A 20,316-nucleotide genomic window follows, 5' to 3' on the forward strand; every position below is an offset into this window, starting at 1 on the left:
TCCTTCACTGCCCAGTGCTGGAGATCACTGCCTTAAATCCTGATTGGAGCTCAGATGCTGCCATAGTGACAAACTGACCTCCCAAAGGTCCCAAACCCAGGTTACCCCTGATAACAAAACAAGGAGTAAAACATAACTATAAATCTATAAAACTTAACCTGTATACAGGATATTTGCCCTTTAATTGTGAGTCAGCCATGGCATTGCTCACCTGTCACACCAGGGGCAGGGAGGGCACACAGAGCTCTCCATCCCTGCATCTCCCATCGGGCACAGAGCAGCAGAGGCCCGAATGAGCAGCAGAGAGAGAAATCAGGGCTGTGGGGAGGAGGAGGAGCAGCTTTGGAAGTGGGGCAGCCCCAGGGATGGGGGCACAGCAGCTGCAGGGGATGGGGCACAGCAGCTGCAGGGGATGGGGAACAGCAGCCCCAGGGGATGGGGAACAGCAGCTGCAGGGGATGGGGCACAGCAGTGCTCAGGGGATGGGGGCACAGCAGTGCCCAGGGGATGGGGCACAGCAGCTGCAGGGGATGGGGCACAGCAGTGCCCAGGGGATGGGGCACAGCAGCTGCAGGGGATGGGGCACAGCAGTGCTCAGCAGCTGCTGCCCGGAACATCCCGTCCCTGTTCCCTCAGCCGCTCCCTGCAGCACACACGGAGTCGCTGCTGTGTCCCTTAGGACCACAGGGCTCTGTCACCGTGGGCTCAGGGAGCTGAGCAGGTGCTGTCCCTGCAGCCTGGCTGGGTGGGTGCTCCAGCCCCGCTCACAGCTGAGCCCAGTCCCGGGCCTGGGGCAGCGCTGGGCAGGGACACCCGGGCACATCACCCTGAGCACTGCACAGCTGCTCTCCTTTGGACAGGAACCCCCAGAGCCCTTCCCAGGGATTCCGCTCTCCATCACCTCCCCTTCCACCCTGCAGAGCAGAAACCACTCGAGCCCCCCCCCCCCCCCCCCCCACCCATGTGAAAAACACGTTTAGTCTCCTGTGAAAATGTAAAAAGCTCAATAAAGGACAGTGGGAGAGCAGGAGCACAGAGCAAAGGTTATCACAGCCAGGTGCGTCTTGGCACTGGGGCAGGAGCACCCTGTTACCTTCGGGTACCTCTGAAATACCTTGAATTACATCAGCCTGTTGCATATTCATAGCCCCTCATGCATAGTAAACCTTTCCCCAAACTAATTCATATGTTCTGAGAATTGTTTAGCCTGGCTCCTCCTCAGTTCCACCTTTCTAGAGCATGGGCATTCCTTGGGTGTGGTTTTAGTCCATTCTCATCCCCTCCAGTTCTGGGCCCTGGCTCACACTGCCTTCAGAGGGTGAGTGCTGATGGTTGGCACATCTGTCCAGGTGTGCTCACCCTGCGTGCATTGGGTGTTACCCCATCCCAGCAGGCATTGGAACACAGCACACTGATATCAGCTATTGCACTGAGATCATGAAAAACAGAAATAAAAACTGTATCTTTATACCAAAGTTACTTTAACACTACACAGATACAATTCATTTTAATAGTTGCAAAAAGCCAATATTATAATGTGTATCTATAACACCCACCAGACACAGGAGGGAGAGGAGAGGTTCTGAGGGCCCTGGGCAGAACCAGGAGCAGAAGCTGAGCCCAAACCCCGCTGCCTGCCCAGGCCCTCAGCTGGGAGATGCACACACAGGGGCTGCCCTTCCTGATGAGAGGAATGGCAGATTTGTCTTTACAAACAAGCTGTGGGTCTGCTGGGAGATAAAACTGCACTGGGAAATAAAAGAAACAATGGGAAGGATTCCACTGATTGATGAATGGAAAAAACATATTTGCCTTCACAAATAAGCTTCAAGTTTGCTGATAAATGAAATTGGACATTGAAAGATGAAAGAAACTGTGAGGGAGAAAAATCCCTAAATTCCATAAGAATTAAAAATGAAAAGAGACGGTTATGCATTAGAGGGAAATCTCTGGTATCAGGCTATTTGGGAAGTCTGAGCCTCTCAAGTACCTCAGCCAGTGGGGTAAGAGAGAAATGTGGCTGGGAAATTGGGATAAAAAGGAGGCTGTGTCCTCCAAATATTGGAGAGACCCCAGGGGAATGCCCCATGGCATCTCCCTTTATTTGAATAATCTAAAAGGACTCCTCTGTCTCCTTTTTGGACATAAACCTCTGATGCTTGTGGATTAATTTTCATGGCTCTGAGCACCTCGGCCTGCAGAGGGACCCTTGTGGGTGCACACCTAAAGATGCTTTCACTGTTTTGGAAAATATACCAAGTTTAAATGGTTTTATTTTATAGCTTTAGTCAGTTTTGTTCACCCTTGGCACAGGGAAGGGAATTGAACTTTATTTTCAGGGGATTGGTCCAGCAAGGTCTGATGAGCTTCAAACTCAACAGACTGGGAGTGACACAGAGGGTACACAAAAGATAATGACCATTAACAGCCATTAATGACCATCAACACCAAACATCACCCCTGGCTTGGTCAGAGAGACCTGGTCTGGGAAAAGAGGGATAAAAATGAGAACCTAATTAACATTGAAAGTGAAGAGATTGATAAGAAATAGGAAACCAAACACTGAGAACTGAACAACATGGGACCAATGAACATGGAACCAATGAATTTCTATGGGTTGTGACAGTGTATGTAAAAATTCTGGTAAAATTTATATGTGATGGGATGATTTTCTCTGCACACCTGGACAATGTGTGGCTGCCATGATTTCTGTTGCACATCCTGGCCATCATGAAGTAATGCCTTGATTCTCTTACACTGAAAATGTTGGAGAGATTTTGGTTTTCCTGCATCTTTGGTGACAACTGGGTGGTGACCATGGGGGGAAGAAGTGGTTTATTGCTGATGCACAACAAAACCTTCCATCTCCTTCCATCTCCTTCCATCTCCTTCCATCTCCTTCCATCTCCTCCCACTCCTCAGGTGTGGGCAGGCTGATGGTTGAGCCTCACTAGAGCTGGGTGAGGACCCCAGCCACAATCAGAGGAGTTGTCTCATCCTTTGAAGCAGCAATAAATGTTTTGACACTGAAGAAGAAAAGGGAGAGGAAGGAAAAATAATGTAAATCAAAGGTGGCTTTTCCTTTGGGAGTTTAAAAGAATCTTTGCAGGGAACAGTGGATAATAAGGAAGGTGGAACATCTTTTGCTAATGCAGGAGAGCTCTTGACCTCCCCGGTTCTGCTGAGGAATGGAACGAGTGAGAGCCCCGGAGGAACATTGGGTACACTGCTTATGGGGCTTGTTAAGAAATTCAGTGCATTAAATGAGCACTTCTGGGTAGTGAGGAGCTCCAGCAGTGCTGAGCACGCAGAGCCCTCCCCAGCGAGCTGGTGCTAATGAAGTGAAGCCATTAGAGCCCCCAAGTGACCAGCAGCACAGCTGGGTGACGTGGCTAACTGCTCCCTGCTGCACTGCCTGCCTGCCAAGGTCTCTCACAAGTCTGTGGAGCTCAGCAGACTCTCAAGTGATGCTTTTTAAATCCTGAAGAGGCTGTCTGACAAACAAAACAAAAATACCCCCAGACAGGAGGCTGTGCTTCACACCAAGGGGAAAATGGAGCCCAAGGGGCTGCCCAGCAATTCTGCCTCACTCCTCTCCCAAAGGTTTGCCAGCTCATCCTGCTCCAGCCCCAGCTGCCAGGAATTCACCCCAGGGACATCCGTGTCTCTCACAGGGGTGCTCAGGCAGCCCCTGTGGCATTGCCCTGCCCTGGAGCTGGGTGGCAGAGCAGGGATCCCATCCCATCCCATCCCATGGATGTGTGTGAGCAGCTCACACCCCTCTGGAGGGCCCAAGAACCTTCCCAGAGAAGGATTTCAGCACGGAGTGAATACATATTAATGTGGCCCCATAAAATCCTCCATCAAACCTTATTAAAGGATAATTCACTCCTGTCACTGGGAGCAGCCGGGCTCTGCCTGGAGGGAGCAGCTGACCCAAAATCAGCTTCTGCCAGGGCTGTGGTGCAAAGCCTGCCCTGCTGTTGGATTATACTCCTTTCTGACCCACAGATGGGGCAACTGAGAGGCATTTAAAAACTTCTATTCTGTTTTTAGTCTCATGAGAAAGGTGAGATTTCTTGTATTTTTATGTTGAAATTTCCAATCCAGCATTTTGAGCTCCATTGATGATGCTGTCATGGTCTCAGGTGTGATCCAACACCCTGGTGCTCCACGGACCAGGCATTCCTGGGGGATTCCTTCTACACCAGCAAAAATTGGGGCATGTGGGGAGCACCAGCTGCCAGCTGGGATAGCCAGGACAGCCCAGGCTGTGTTTCAGCACTGCCAGGATAACCCTGGGATAACAATTCCTTGGAATGGCTGCAGTGAAACAGCAATCAGGCTGGATAATAATTGATATAGACTTGGGAAGGATGAAAGTTTGACAAGAAATTCTCACAAATGTGTGCGCTTAGCGGAAAAATTATTGAATGTAGAGTCTGAAGAACGACTAGAGATGGAAGCAAGTTTTGATATAGAAGAGAAGAATTGCTGAGCCAGTCTCACTGGATAAGCAAGGAGGCAAAGAGTGTGTTAGTTAGAAGGGGTTTTTATGGCTTGGAGCAAAGGATAAACCCACCCCAAACAAGAAGATGTTTTTACCAAGCAGAAAGACTGTACAGGCAAACAAGTCAGCATATGTGGCAAGTAGAAAAAAGGTCTCAGAATTTTCCACTGCAAGAAAACTGAAAAACAACGTCTAGCTTAAACTGTAATGTACGAACTTTTACTGATTGGAGAATTGTAACATGAATATGGTAATTATAGCAGTTATGATAGGCTATAGATAATAGTTAAGGTATAGATTGGTTCTACTGTATGAAGATACTCAGCAAAGAAAATTCTATAATGCATTGTAACCAAAACCAAAGGGTCTCCAGGCCTGCCTGCAGCTGGAGCTGACAGCTGTGGGCACAGGTTTGTGACCCACCACCCTGGACTGCTCTTGGATACAATAAACTGCATTTTGGATACAATAAACTGCATTTTGGAGAGCCCCTGGAGTCCCACATCTCTCATTTTGGCTCTTACAATAGACTCCATGTATTACAGAAGGCTGATCAAGAATGATAACCTTTATTAAGAAACCCATACTTTTATACCTTAGTTTGCTACAGGTGGACCTAACTGGTCCTCCAATCCAAACCCCATCACCACTGGCTAATTAAGAAACCACCCTTTGGTAAACAAATCTCCATAACACACTCCAGACGTGCACAACACCAGGTGCAGCAGGTTAAGGTAAGAATTGTTTCTCATTCTTTTCTCTGATCTTCTCACAGACTTCTCTGGCACCTTTCTGGGAATGTTTTCTGTTTGTCTCTGTGGCCAGAGAGCTGCAGAGGGGCTGTCTCTGCCAGCTGTGCTGGGCAGCACCAGATTCCTGCTGAGCACAGGGACAGGGACAGAGCAGGAGCACAGAGAGCACAGAGACGTTCCTGCAGCACAGATTCACAAATCCCAACATCCACTGCCAAACCCGTGAGGATGGAGCCACCCAGAGGTCCCTCTCCTGCTCTGCCACAGCAGCTCTCCCTCTCTGCAGCCAAATTTCACCAGCCAGGTTGGATCTGCAGCCCCTGAGGATGCTGCTCATGGGAACCCTCCCAAAAGGCAGCACAGGCAGCCCCTCTCTCCCTCCCAGCACACATGGAAAGGGATTTTTGGGAAGCAAGAGGAACTCCCAGCACTGACAGCACTTCTCCTGGGATATTTGAGCTTCTAGCCACTGACTCCTGAGAAACAATCTCTGGGATTCCCACTGTTTAGAATCCCAGGATGGTTTGGGTTGGAGGGACCTTAAAGATCAAACCTGCCATGGCAGGGACACCTCCCACCATCCCAGGCTGCTCCAGCCCATCCAGCCTGGCCTTGGCACTGCCAGGGATGCAGGGGCAGCCACAGCTGTGCCAGGGCCTGCCCACCCTCATGGGGAGAATCCCTTCCCAATCTCCCATCCATCCCTGCCCTCTGGCACTGGGAAATCATTCCCCTTGTCCTATCACTTGACCTTCATTTAACGCTTTTGGTTAAACAAAGATAATCTCATCTAAAAAAATTTTAAAAAAGAGAAAAAAATAAGAGAAAAAAAATCTTGACAGAATGAAGCAGGTCAGATTCTCAAGGGAACTCCTGTGCCCCAGAGATCCTTTCCCAGCAGACATGGTCACCTTTTTGCTTGCTCAAGTGCAGAAAAAATCCCCAGTTCTGTCCAGTCAAAAGAAACAGCTCTTGTTTTGTGCATCATCTGAAACCTCCACAAACCCACATCTGCTGGGAAGGGATCTCTTCCAAACCCAGCTTTTTCAATATTATCCACGACATACCTCTTTTCCAAAACTCTGCAGCCTCCTGTGTGCCCACAGCTACACCCACGTTAAGCTTTCCTGGGTGCTCCAGGCTGTTCCCTGTACTTCCAGCTGCTCCTCAGCTGAGGGAGAAATCAGGGATTTTTGAATAAAAACCAAAGACAACTTCCTCTTATTTAATTTATTTATTTAGACGTTTGAAACCTGAATTTGTATTTACTGTAATGTATAAAAATCACAGCAATCCTCTCTATGCTGCCCTCCCCCAAAGGGGGCAGAGCCGTCACAGCCGGGGGGAGAAGCAGCTTTTGCTATTAAAAATCAACAAATGTGGCTAAACCTGCCCTTGGGAGGAGGAAAAATACTAAAAAATGCTAAAAATCCTTTATCATAGGATAGAACTACACCTGTTCTGGGGAGCCCCCACGTGCCAGGAGCAACCAGTGTGTGCAGGACACAGGAGTGTGGTCACCAATTGTTGTGGTGTCAATGTGAGGGTCCCCAGGACGAGGTGAGAGATGAGAATTGACTCCAAGTTGTCAGAAGGCTGATATATAATATAATATAATATAATATAATATAATATAATATAATATAATATAATATAATATAATATAATATAATATAATATAATATAATATAATATAATATAATATAATATAATATAATATAATATAATATATAATTCTGTCCCCTGTCCCCTCCTACCAGGCAGGGGCTCAGGGTTTGCTTCCCAGCCCATGGGAACAGTGGAGATGCAGGGAAGGTGCCAGCCCTGCAGGATGAAGGGTGCATATTATACATAAAATGTATACATAAAAGTGCATATTTTGTGGCTCTATGCAGATATTTACTGTATCTATTGTGTTGTATTGATTAGTAGTGCCGTATTAACATTTTAATAGGATGGTAAATGTTGTCTTGTAGTTAAAAGGTAATTTTTGTAGTTAAAGTAGGAACTATGTATGTGGGATATATTTTAAAGGAAGGAATGAGGTACTTGGACCAGACGGCAGCCACAGGACACCAAAATCTTTCAGAGAAAAAGAATTTATTGCTCCATTATCAGAAGAAACGAACTTCTTCCTGCCTTGCTCAGACATGAAGACAGTGACAGGATTCAGAGGAAGAAGGTGACACTGCCCAGACAGAATCCTGTGTTTGAATGGAATTTATGCATCATGGATGAAGTGTATGAATATGCAACAGGCTGTTGCTTTTAAGGGTTAATCCTCTGTTAACGGGGGTCCTTTTTCGGGCTCGTGCTGCCCAGAAAGAGGTACCCGGACTGTTCATAACTCCTTGTTCTTATTGTCTCATATTGTCCTAATTCAAATTGTCCACAATTTTTATTGCTCTAATTAAATTGCTATTTTTATAACCATTTTATTAAACTTTAAAAAATTTTACAAACAAGTGCAGGGCATTCCTCTGCAGCTCCCTGGGCAGGGCGGGCACCCAGAGCAGCCCCGGGGATTTTTCCTGCCATCGATTGACCCACATGGGGCTCATTTGCATGGAGGCTGCTGTGCAGCTCATTAGCGCTGCCCTAATGAGGCCCCTGCAGCAGAGCCTCCTGGGCTCTGTGGAGCATCCCCAGCCCGATTTGCTGAAGCAAACAAACTCCACAATTTGTGAAAGCTGTAAAGCTGCTGTATTTATTACAGCGCTGGACACAAGTGGGAATTGTTCCCTAAAATGACATGGGCACCTCTGGGAACTCCAGATCCTTTTTTATCTCCCTCTCAAATACATCTGCATGCAATTTCACAGTAGGTTCATAGATATTCATTCTACTGACTTTGTGTGATACTTGCCACTAGTTCTTCTTTATCAGAAAGAATTCCTGGGTCAGGCTGCCCTCTCTCTGTAACAATCTCTCTGTCTGCTCCCCCTTATCTCTGTCCTTTGGCTGAAGCAGTTTCTCCCAGCATAAGCTTTTTATGAGGACAGGAGTCAGACTAAACAGCTGTTTGCAAGCTACAGACTTAGCTCAAAGATGTACATTTCACCTAAATCAAAATGGATTTTTACTCTGGATAATTTCTGCTCTGTCTGACCCCAGCCTGGCCGGTGCCCCCCTGTCCCCAGGGCAGCTCCCAGACCCAGCAGGGCAGGAAGGAATGGCCAGAGCCAGCACATCCCTCCTGCAGGAGCAGGGCTGCCCAAGGAGCTCTGACACTGTGTGACAATCCCAGCAGTACCAGCAGTAAATGCTTTCCCTCTCAGAGAAAGGAGCTCCACTCCATCTTTTTCCATATTCCAGGAGCTCAGTGCCAGCCAGTCCAACTGCAGCAGCTGGGGCAGGCCCTGTCCAGCTGCCAAAGCACAGCAGATAGAAACAGTGCTCCAAACAAAGGTGGTGTGTGTCTGAGAGACCCTGGAAAACCTCTCCCTCCTGGGAGCTGTTGGAAGCAGAAATGGATTTCTATTGTGTTATTTCTGAAGAAAAATAAGGGTACAATAACAGCAAACACCAGAAAAACCTAATAAAACCTGAAAATACTGGAACTGGTGCACAGTGGACAGAGACAGGCAGGATTGCCACAGCAAAACACTGAGCAAAGAACAGAAATTCAACTTACCCTTAAACAGGAGAAGAGAATGCCCCAAGGAAGAATTGCTGGTTCAAAAAAAATTTAACCCTGAGCTAACTTCAGATTCCAAACCACAGCACTGCCAAGCTTTCTGCACCTTCCCACCTGCTCCCTTCCCCTTCAGTTTGCTTTTAGAGAGCAGGAACCTCCCTGGCTCCCACCTGACACCCCACAAACCCCACAAACCAGAGCTGCCATGGGGATGCACAGACCCAGCCCGGGCTGCAGAACCACCCGAGAGATTCCCAGTGCCAGGGTGGAACCAGGGGCACCAACCCACCCCAAAGGGGACACAGGTGCCCTCCCTGGTGCCCTGGCAGGGGGCAGGAGGGGTGGCACCAACAGGGAAGTCACCATTGCAGTAACAATGGCCCTGCATACACAGCTCAAACATTGGCCACATTTCTGCTGGACTGGGGCGTTCACCACACTTTTGGAATTCCCCATTCCCTCACAAGTCAGGCAAATGTTGAAAGGACACACCACACTCTGAAACACATTCTACATCAACAGAATGGGGGAGTGGCCCAAGCAACACCTCAGATGAGGTTGAGCAAAGCCTTCTACGTCTTCAATTTTTTAAATTTCTCGTCAATGTGAGAAATTATATTCGCTTTCAAAACATTTAAAAGGTTTATTAAAACCTTATCAAAAATACAACAGAAGACTCAATGGAGACAATATTACAGTGCCAGGAGCAGAGAATCTTTCCCAGCATGTGCTCACTCACACAATGGAGGTTTCACCTTTTAAGCCTTTAGCTCCTCTCAAAGTCCTGTCCATCAACTCCTTCTTTGCTCTCTAGTGCTGGAGATCACTGCCTTAAATCCTGATTGGAGCTCAGGTGCTGCCACAGTGACAAACTGACCCTCCCAAATGTCCCAAACCCAGGTTACCCCTGATAACAACTCAAGGAGGGTAAAACACAATTATAAATCTACAAGACTTTTCTTAACACCTATACAGGATATTTGCCCTTTAATTGTGAGTCAGCCATGGCATTGCTCACCTGTCACACCAATAAAAAGGGTGCTGTGCCACACTGGGACAGGAGGGCAGCACATTCCTCATGCCTGGATTTGCAGGTGGATGGGACAAGCAGCAGCAATCCATGGTTCAGGACAAGGCAGAGGCCCCACACCAGGAAACTGTCCCTGAGACTGAAAACTCTGATTTGTCCAGCACCAGAGAGCCTGTGGAGCAGGGAGAAGGAATGAAGAGAAGTTTGGAGGTTGGATGATGTCTGGGATTGTAAGATATGTGTGTGCTCTATTTGCCATCTGTCAGAGCTGGGGCAGTTCTCTGCTGTTCCTGGGGCAGTTTCCTTTCTCTCTCCCACAGCCAACCCTCCCTCCAGGAGATCTCTGCTGTCCATGGCCACTGAGTGTCCCTGCAGGGCTGATCCAATCCCAGCATCCCATGGGGAGATGCTCCGCCCAGGGGAGGAGCCAAGCATTCCTCCCTGGATCCAATCTGAGCCTGGCCCAGCACAGCAGCCTTTGCCCCCTGCATTACCAGAGGAGCAGCTTTCTGCTGCCCTGCATGGCCAGAGGGAGCCCAGGCCCATCTGCAGCAGCCCTGGAGCTGCAGAGGAAAACTCCCCCCTTGTGCAGGATCCCTGCTGCAGCAGAGCCACAGCTGGCACTGCAGGAGGGCTGAGCCCCCATGGGATGGGGCTGGGACACCCCCTGACACACAGGGGACAGGGCCTGTGATCACTCTGGCAGTGCTGCTTTTTGTATTATTACATTTGTATTTTTAATTTTCCTAATGAAGAACTGTTATTCCTGCTCCCATATCTTTGCCTGAGAGCCCCTTAATTTCCAAATTGTGACAATTCAGAGGGAGGGAGTTTATATTTTCCATTTCAAGGGAGACTCCTGCCTTCCTCAGCAGACACCTGTCTGTTCAAACCAAGGCACACCCCCAAAGCAGAGGTGCTCCCAAGCAGGGATCAGCTCCAGGCCAGCAGGGGAGGGGAGCAGGGATGAGAGGACAGCTGAGTGCAGGATTGTGGCAGTGTCAGGTTTAGGGCTGAACTCCATGATATCAAAGGGTCTTTTGGATCTTTAATGACTGTGTGACTTTGCCTGTGGTTTGTGTCCCAGGAGGTGACACTGCAGGAGGGCTGGGAAAACCCCAACCTGTCCAAAGGTGCCACATGGCAACGCTCAAACTCCTCCAACACCTGTGGGCTCCTCACAGAGCTCAGCATCCTCCTGGGTTTCCCACATCTGCTTCTCCAGCAGAAAGAGGATCAGCTTCAGACACAGCCCTCAAGAAGCTGGCAGGGCTGCAGAAGAGAAGGAAAGCTCATTTTAGAAGCTGTTTGCTCCTAAAGGGCCCTTTGGGTCAGTCCACCTGCACACCCTCAGGCAGCTCCACCACCACAGGGGCACAGTCCTCAGGCTCTGCCTCAAAGTCCCATCTGAATTTCTTTGTCAGGTGAGCCTTGAACTTCTCAGCCTTGTTCCTCAGAGCCGCATCCACAGCAGAGCTGCAGGTGCACGAGAACAGCACCTGAAACAAAGAGCAGAGGTCAGGCAGAGCCCAGCTGGGCACCTGCTCCCTGAGGGACACCAGGCTGGGATCCTGCAGCTCTGGGGGGACCCAGCCAAAGCCCACAGCTCTCACCTCCCAGCCCAAGCCCATCCTGCCTTCCCAGCACTGAGCAGCACCACACACATCTGCACTCAGGGCAGAGCTTGGTCTGAGGCAGGAGGGTGTTTGAAACTGAATTTGTACTGTGCAATTCTGAAACAGGCCCAAAGGTGAGCTCAGGAAAACATCCTGACAGAAGGCATTTTAAAAAATTCAAATATGAGTAGGCAAACTTCCAGCAAGTGTCCAAAGGCCAGCAAATAATTGCACCCCTCATTTGCATGGGCAGAGATCTCCCAAAGCATTTCTGTAACAAGGTATTACCAACACTTCAGGACACAGAGGAAACTTAAATACCTTAAATGTCAGAAAGGAATGGGAGCTCTCTGGAAAAGCTTGGTTATCCCCAGCACAGCCATCCCCTTGTGCACAGGGTGCTGCAGTGGGGGGGAACCTCTGCCTTCCATCCCCAAACACAAATCTATTGACATGTCACAAACTCAGCCTCTGCTGGACTCAGGGGAAAGCACCTGAGTGTGATGAACAGGGCACAGAGCCCAGAGCCCAGCACTGCTCCTCCTGAACTGAAACAGAAATAATTGCCATAAAAAGAAATCTCCTCTGGGGAAAACACAGCCTCTTATTTACTGGAAGCGGGATAAAACACTGACAATGCGCAGCAAAGTTCTCTGCTTTGTGGATGAACATTTGCCTTTTTCTTGCTCATTCTACTGGAAAACTGCCTCTTCCTAACAGAATTCTTACACAGAAATGCTGCTGGTAGGGAAAAATGATTAGAAGATTTTACTTCCTACTTCTTCTCAATGAACTGCACATTAAGTTAGTTATTTCACCAAGCTGTTTTGTTTTTCCTTTAAGCACTGGTAGGGCTGCAGAGTCACTGGTGGCTGTGCCGTGCTCCTCTTGCCTTGGCTCAAACCCCAAAAATGCTGCTTCCAGGGCTGAGCAGGAGCTGCAGAGACAATGCCCTCCCCACAGCTCTGCAGTCTGTGTGTGCAGTGGGTAAGGCAAGGCCCAGAGCTTCCCTGGCTCCACTGAGGAAATCCCACAGGAGCAGAGCATGGAGAGCTCAGTGAGGAGGGGCTCAGTCTGCAAAGGGAACGTGGTGAGTCCTGCAGGGCTTAGGGGTGATCCTGAACCAGCACAGCTCCTGCTGAGGGGGTGAAACACAGACTGAGGGAGCCCAGGGATGGACAGGACTCAGGCAGCCAGAAGGGTTTCCCAAATTCTGGGTACTGCTGGGAACTGACAGCACTGCTCTGAGCGTGCTGCAAACACAGCTGCGCTGTCCTGTACTAGGATGGAAAAAATCTACCAACAGAAATAAAATGTAAATTAAAACCTTCCTGAGACTTGTAAGAATCACAACTGAAAAATCTGAAAGCCACTTGATTAAAGCGATGCTTCCCAGAACATTTTATCCAGGAATTAAACCCAAACACCTTCACCTTCCCCACAAGTACAGCAAGGACTTGGGGTCACCAAGGAGAGGAATGGAACTGCACCTGCAGCAGAGCTCCCTGCTGGGCTGCTTCCCATTGCTCAGCTTTGTCAGTGCCTGATTTGGGCTCTTTTCTGTAAAATAAGCCAGTCTGCTGCACTGCCAGCATGGGCACCAGCAGTGGGTGTTGGGGAAGATGAAACAGGAAAGCCTTATCAATATGATTGTCTGGCAAAAGATTTTGAGAATATGGAAACTATAAGCGAGATTTAAATGAAAGCAAGCTTTGAGATCCCTCAGTTACTGAACAACTGGAAAACAATGGCATGGCCAGCTGAAGGTGATCCCCTTTTGATCAAACAACACCCTCTGCTTGCAGACAGGCCCAAGGGTCAGAGCAGACCCTACAGCTTGGCAGAAGGGGCCCAAAGAGGAGTTTTTAGGGTTTAAAATGTAACACAGTATGGTAATGTAATGGCTCTTATAGCTGTACGTAAATGCTGTAGGATTTGTATCTTGTACTAGATTGCTTAGTGAGAAATAGAATATTCAGCACAGAAAAAGATTTATGGTATTGTAACGGGAACTTTGCTCTCTTACTCTCTTACCCTCTCATCCTCTCTCTCATTCTCTTTCCCACTCCCTTTCCTTCTCTCAGCCTGCTCTGAGCTGTGTCTGGCAGCTCCCAGCAGGGCCCTGCCCCCAGGCCCTTTGCAATGAACCCCAAGTTCCAGCCCTGGCTGCCGAGATCTCTCCTGTCCATCTGTCTGCCTGTCCTGACTGTCCTGCCCTATCACTGCTACCGTGGGTAACTGCTTTCACTGGGCTGAGGCACACACCTGCCCCACCTGTCCCAGCAGAGGCAGCACCTTTTGCATTTTGGAATAACCATTAATTCCCTCTGGAGAAGAACTTGACTGCAGGAAATCCCCAGCTGTGCTAGGCAATGGAAAAGCTTCCTTAACACCATCACTGCCCTTGTCTCAATAAAGCTTTGCTGCAGCTTCCCTGCACACTGAGCAAACCAGTCCAAAAATCAGCATCATCAGTCCTTCATGCCAAAGCTTTTTGTGTTGTTTTTTCTTTTGAAAAATGAATGGCACTTTGGAAAAATTAAACAAACAGACACCCTGCTGCAGTTGCCCAGCCTCTCTTGTATCTGCTGAGCTGAATTTCTCACTGAATAAAAGAGGCAAAAAGTCAAAGTGAAGCCCTGAGTGCTCAGACAGGCTCCCATCTCCCACACAGCTGAACTCCTTTGGCAGCTTCTCCCCAGATTTGATGATGCCCTCCCTCCCACCCCATTTCCCAGGGAACAGCCCCAACACACCTGCAAGGTGCTGGTTAAAAAGTTGTCCTGGGAGACAATGTCCACAAAAAAATCTGCTGGGATCTCGTTGAGCTGGTGATAGAGCACGGAAATGAGGTTGATGTAAAGGTCCTGGTACTTCCCCATGGCCTCCTCTGAGCGGCACAGGATGTTCAGGAGCCTCTTCCAGTGCTCAAAGGCATCATACACGTTCCCAATCAGGAAACAGATGAAGGCAAACTGCAACTCAGCTGTGTGGGTTCAGAGAAGGGAAACAAAACAAAACAAAACGCGTAAGACTAACAGATATCCTGGGGATGTGTCCTCCCCAAAGCTCTGCAAATGATTTCTAAACTCTGGTTTGGCTTTAGCAAAGGGCATTCATACCTCAAACACTGACCCTGTGCTGCTCTTCAGCTGGAGCAAAGCAAAGCAGAACGGGGCAGGTCACCTGTAACTGTGGTTATCAGCACGGCAGAAGGACTCTACAGACAGCAAACACCACCAAACAACAAGGCAGACCTGCTGTTATTCTGTTATGGGACTGCAAACAGCACTGTCCTGGAATTCTGGGAGAGGCCAGCAGTGCCTCAACGAGTGTGTTTGCCTTGCTGAACTAAGAGCCAGGGTTCATCACACTGGATGCTTGGTATCAGCTGCTTTGCCACCATTCCCTAAGGTTCTCTCTATATCCTACAGTTGTCTTTGCTAATTTTGAAAAATAATAAGTTGTATAATGTTAATGTACAAAAAATGAAAGAAGGGACAAACAAAGGCTTATTCCAAACCTGGGTTCCAGCCGGGAGGGCATCTCCCTCCATCGTGCAACAAAACAAAACCCTGCTCCAGGACCTCTACAAACCCAGCATTTATTTGTATCACAGGTTGCAAAACAGGCTGGGGAGCACTGAGCTCTCTCTGGGGGGTGTGGTGTCCCCACAGCAGGGCTGGCACAGCCCGGGCACTGTCCCTGTCCCCAGCAGCACACACAGAGCTGGGCCAGGAGGGGCCGGTCCCTGCAGCAGGAACCAGGCCCACAGCCCTGCCCAACCTGACAGGAACGGGGGGCTGGGGGTGCCCATCCCCACCCGGTGCTCCCAGCACTCTGTAAGGTCCTGGGAGGTTCCTCACGAGGTTCCCTGAACAGGGAAGGTGCCGGACACCAGGGCCACCTCTGACAGCTGCTTTTGACTTCACCTGGGGCAACCTGGGCTGCAGCACCATGTTGCCACACCAGAGTCACAGAACAGAATGGCAGAATATCCTGAGTCAGGAGGGACCCACAAGAATCACCCAGCCCAGCCCCTTCCCTGCCCAGACACCCCAAAAACCCCACCCTGGGCATCCCTGGCAGCGCTGTCCAGCCCCTCCTGGAGCTCTGGCAGCCTCGGGGCCGTGCCCATTCCCTGGGGAGCCTGGGCAGCGCCAGCACGCTCTGGGGAAGAACCTTCTCCTAATATCCCCCTAAATTTCCGCTGACAGCTCCATCCATTCCCTCGGGTGCTCTCCCTGGTCACACAGAAGGGAGATCGCAGCTGCAGCTCCGGCCTCAGCCTCCTCCAGGCTTTGGGAACAGCCCCTATGGCTGCAAAAAACTCCACAAACGCCTGTCCCGCACGGAAGAGGCGCCTCGGCATAGGCTGCACCCCGAGCACAAAACGCCATTTCCCGGGGGGGCTCACCGAGCAGGCCCAGGGGCTGGCCGGGGTAGCGCTGCTCCATCACCCGCTGCAGGGCGTAGCTCAGGTCCATGCTGTGCCGGGTGATCTCCTCGGGGCTGGCCCCGTCGGGGAAGGCCTGCCGGGGCAGCTCGGAGAAGCGGATCTGGGTGCCGGCCCGCGGCCGCATGCGGGGCAGCCGGGCCAGGCCCTCGGCGTAGCTGCGGCACTCGGCGCCCAGCGGCGGCCGGTGCTGCCCGGCGCGGTCCCGCGTGTGCCGCCCCGCCGCCTCGGGCAGCACCTCGGCGAAGGCGCAGATCTGGCCGCTCTCGGGCTGCAGCTCCTCGGCCGCCGCCTCGCTGATGAAGTTGCTCAGCGACACCCACTTCTTAAGCGTCTCGTAGGGGTAGGGCCCCAGGAAGGGGTCCAGCTCCCGCAGGCCGTCCCGCAGCGCCTCGCCCTGCTCGGGCGGCTCGGGCCGCACGGCCTCGCCCGCGGGGTCCCAGCGCAGCACCCGCACCTCGCGGCGCCGCAGGCTGAGGAAGCGGCCGGAGCGCGGCCCCGCGTCCCGCCCGCCGCCGCCGGCCGCGCTGCAGTGCACGAAGTGCAGCCCCGGCGGCACCATCTTCACGCCGCGGAACCGCGGCCCCACGGCCCACGCGCTGTAGTCGATGCCGAACTCGGTGCCCTCGGGCACGTCCAGCACCACCACGGTCGCGCCCTCGAAGAAGAGCTGCCGGGCCAGCTCGGGATCCGAGCGCAGGGCCGCCATGGCACCGAACGGCACTGCCCGGATATCCGGGCCCGGCGGTTCCGGGCACGGCGGCGGGAGGAGCCTCCCCCCGCCCGGCTCCGACGCCGCACCGCGCTCGGGCGGGGCTGGGCTGCGTGGGCTGCGGTGCGGCGGTGCCCGGGGAGCAGCGGGAAGTGGCCCCCGATCGCCCCCGGCTCGGTCCCTGCTCGCTCGCTGTCCCCTCCGCTCATCCCTGGCTCGCTCCCTGTTCCCAGCGCCCCAGCCCCGGCCCGGCGCTGCTCCCCTCAGCCTCTCCGTGGCTGGCGGCTGCTCCCCGCTGAGCCATTGTCCCCAAATACGGCCCGCGGTCCCCTCAGCTGCCTCCTGCCATCCCCCTGGGCCCCCGCGCTTCCAGCCCCCAGCGGGACAGACGGACAAGAGCCGTGCCTGGGACTGATGGATCGAGAGGGCGCCCCGGACAGACACACGGGACCCTCACTGTGACACACAGACCCTGTCCCAGCACCACATCCTCCCTCCCCGGACAGCAGAGGGGCTCGGGGTCCCCAGAGAGGGGCAGTTCCAGCTCTCCCCGCACCCCGGGCACTCTCACAAGCACCTTCGCTGCCCGCGCTGTGTCCCAGGCTCAGCACCGGCACGAAGCCGCTCCCGGCTCCGGCAGCCGCAGTTCCCGACCTGGCAACATCTTCATCTGCCCTTGGGGCGCTGAGAGCCCACCTGAGAACTGCGCCAGCTCTGCGCTCTGCAGCTCCGGACGGGTGGGGAGATGTTGGGAGTCCGGAGGTGGCCGTGGAGATGCTCCGAGGGCTGGAGCCCCTCTGCTCTGGGACAGGCTGGGGGTGCTCACCTGGAGGAGGCTCCAGGAGAGCTCAGAGCCCCTTGCAGGGCCTAAAGGAGCTCCAGGAGAGCTGGAGAGTGGCTGGGGACAAGGGGGAGTGGCTTCCCAGTGCCAGAGGGCAGGGCTGGATGGGATATTGGGCAGGAATTGTTCCCTGGGAGGGTGGGCAGGCCCTGGCACAGGGTGCCCAGAGCAGCTGTGGCTGCCCCTGGATCCCTGGCAGTGCCCAAGGCCAGGCTGGATGAGGCATCCTGGTCTAGTCAAAGGTGTCCCTGTCCATGGCAGGGGATGGAACAGGATGAGGTTTATATTCCCTTCCAGCCCAAGCCATTCTGGGATTCTGTGATTTCTATGATCTTCTTTTTACACAAAGCCTGGTATTTCCATGTGCAACGCTCCCGTTGCAAGGTTCTCCCTTCCCTTCTCCATCCTCTCAGTAAGGAAAGAGTCCACTGAGGCCCCTGGGTGATTTAGCATCAAACACATTTATTTCACTTTTATTGAATACAAGAACAGTGAGCACACACGCATACACCACCGAGCACTGAAAAGGAGTATGACCAAAGGGGGAGAGGGAGAACAAGGGAAGAGAAAAGGAGAGTTAGTGAAGGAACAACAGAGCGTTGCAGTTGGTTGGTAAGGTGCTTCTCAAAGAAAAATAAATATTATTATTATTATTATTGTTACTGTTATTATTACTCATGCAATCGCAGGCCAGGTTCAGAATGAATTTGTGGGATTGGGTAAAAACAGGCACTCATGTCTCCCACCCCTTTCCACAGAAAAGGCCCCTGGAAGAAAACAAGCAGTGGCCAGCTATCTGAAACAGTGTGGTGATGGGCAGGCTGGGGCTGAGCAGCAGTAAGCCACACCTTGCCAAGAAAACAAGCAGTGAGCTTTTTTCTTTCCTTTTTTTCTTTTTTTTTAAGGAAAAAAAAAGTTTTGACAGTGCCACCCATGAACACGCTGCGGGAGCCAGGGGCTGCTCACTGCAAACAGAACTCGCAGCAGCCCAAGCACAGGGAGCCCCACTCTGTAAAGCTGCTCAATCCCAGGGCAGCCTTCACTTCCCGGGCTGGGCACCACGCTGAGAGCAACTCTGCAGGCTCACAGCAGCCTCGGGTGGGCTGTGGAGGTGCCCCAGCCAGGTGGGCTCTGACCCTGAACTGTGCCATGGTGAACACCCTCCACCACCCCTGGCAGTGCCTCTGCTGGGCACGGCTGGCTTGGGTGCATTGGGGAAACAAAGGGCACAAAAGGAGCCTCTTTGCAGCTGCCCTAAGTGCTGTGAGGCTGGGGCTGTGCTCCCTGGAGGTGCGTGGCTGGCACCTGGGCACAGGCACTGACTGGCACTGGCAGCAGCCCTGTGCTCCTGCCTTCCACGCCTCTCTGCCAGAGAACAGAGTCACTGGGGAGCAGCTGCCAGGGAGCAGCTCCCTGCTGGGCAGTGCAGGTGGGAGCAGGGGCTGCCCACGGCATCCTCGTGGCTCTGGAGCTCCTGCTCGGGCATCCTGCGAGCCCTGGCAGGGCCTGGCACAGCACACCCAGTCCTGGGCACAGCCTGTGTCAGGGGTGGGAGACTAAAGGCAAAATGGTGCAGAATCATGGGCCCTTCTGCTTCTGTAGGAGCTAGACACAATTCCAAGAAGGAAACCCATTTCTTTCCTTTCCTTTCTGGTTTTGGTTGGGAGCCTACCTGAACTGCCTGTTCACAGTGTTCGGGGCCCTGGGCTTGGCCCACGGTCCCCTTCCAAAGGCAGCCCTGGAGGAGCCTTGGCTGAAGGCTGAGCTGGGAGCAGCTCCACTGACACCTCCTGGGCTCCCCCATCCAGCCTGGGACGCTGGGGGCACTGCAGGGATGGGCACAGCACGCTCCCTGCACTGCCCATCCCATGGCAGACAGGGCAGCACTGCCAGCACTGTCCCCAGCCCTTTGCCATCACACCCCTGGCAGTGGGGGAGGCAGGGCACAAGCAGCCCCTCCGCCTCTGACCCTACTACAAAACTCAAGTACGTCCATTATTGGGATCCAGAAACAAAGCAAACCCACCCCACGCAGGGGCAGGGCTCCTGCAGGGGAGCCCCGAGCCCTGCAGCTCCCACCTCGCTCCCAGCTGAGCCCGTGCTCTGGGGCTGGGAGCCCCTCCTGCTGTTGGAGCTGGAGCCTTCCCTGCCCCTCCAGGTGACGCTGCCCCTCCAAACCTCACCACCACACACTGCACATCACCATTAGGACACTCCTGTCCCTGTCCCTCTCCCCTGCCCCCCCAGCCAGCAGCAGCCAAAACCTTTCCCATTCCTTCCTGCAGGACTCACAGTCCCACGGGTGATCTAAGAGTCTCCAAGTACACCAACCACAGTCAATCCAAGAGTTAACCATTTAAAAATGTTGGCATCGTCTGTACCAGCACTGTTGAATTATTTCAGCATTGTTCCCTCCCTCCCCCTCTGTTATATAGAATAATATACAGAACTGAAATGCACATCCATATGAAACCCCACAGGCTGCTCGTTAGAGATGAGAAACCATGTACATATCATTTGCTTTGTTTGAAATGAAACCCATTCCTAAATACCTTCAGAGAACAAGAGGTTGGACAAGTGCACAGAGAAGATAAGGAAGGGAAGGGGAAGAGTTAACAGAACCCCCAAAAAATGCAAAAAACCAGCATGGAATGAGGAGAAGGGCGAAACGACACTTGTGAATTGGAAAATAACTCTAAGGTCATAACTTGAATGTTTTTCTCTCTTCTTTCCAGAGGTGGGGAATGGTTTTGCTTCTGCTT

The 20,316-nt window shown here is 52.1% G+C and overlaps 1 protein-coding gene across 2 annotated transcripts; it reads right to left on the reverse strand.

Annotated features, from left to right (window-relative positions):
* Positions 1–964: 964 nt before the first annotated feature.
* On the reverse strand, positions 965–16,798 carry AAR2 (AAR2 splicing factor). 2 transcript variants are annotated; one of them, XM_074553650.1, is made up of 3 exons: positions 15,963–16,798; positions 14,302–14,531; positions 965–3,026 (listed from the first exon to the last, which is right to left on the reverse strand). In XM_074553650.1, the coding sequence occupies exons 1-3, from the start codon at positions 16,708–16,710 to the stop codon at positions 2,994–2,996; spliced, it is 1,011 nt and encodes a 336-aa protein (XP_074409751.1). In that variant the 5' UTR covers positions 16,711–16,798; the 3' UTR covers positions 965–2,993. The 2 variants fall into 2 exon arrangements, with proteins under 2 accessions (XP_074409751.1, XP_074409750.1); XM_074553649.1 differs by lacking the exon at positions 965–3,026 and adding an exon at positions 9,523–11,428 and having other exon boundaries at positions 15,963–16,785.
* Between the last annotated feature and the right edge of the window lie 3,518 nt (positions 16,799–20,316).

Source organism: Zonotrichia albicollis, chromosome 17, assembly GCF_047830755.1.
Source record: "Zonotrichia albicollis isolate bZonAlb1 chromosome 17, bZonAlb1.hap1, whole genome shotgun sequence".
Taxonomy (NCBI): domain Eukaryota; kingdom Metazoa; phylum Chordata; class Aves; order Passeriformes; family Passerellidae; genus Zonotrichia; species Zonotrichia albicollis.

Excerpts from the sequence above, each read along its gene's own strand:
- AAR2 (XM_074553649.1), bottom strand. The coding sequence starts at position 16,710 with ATGGCGGCCCTGCGCTCGGATCCCGAGCTGGCCCGGCAGCTCTTCTTC. Across the intron at positions 14,532-15,962 it reads CCAGCCCCTGGGCCTGCTCG|CTGAGTTGCAGTTTGCCTTC; the intron begins GTGAGCCCCCCC and ends GAACCCACACAG. Across the intron at positions 11,429-14,301 it reads TTTTAACCAGCACCTTGCAG|GTGCTGTTCTCGTGCACCTG; the intron begins GTGTGTTGGGGC and ends TCTTTGTTTCAG.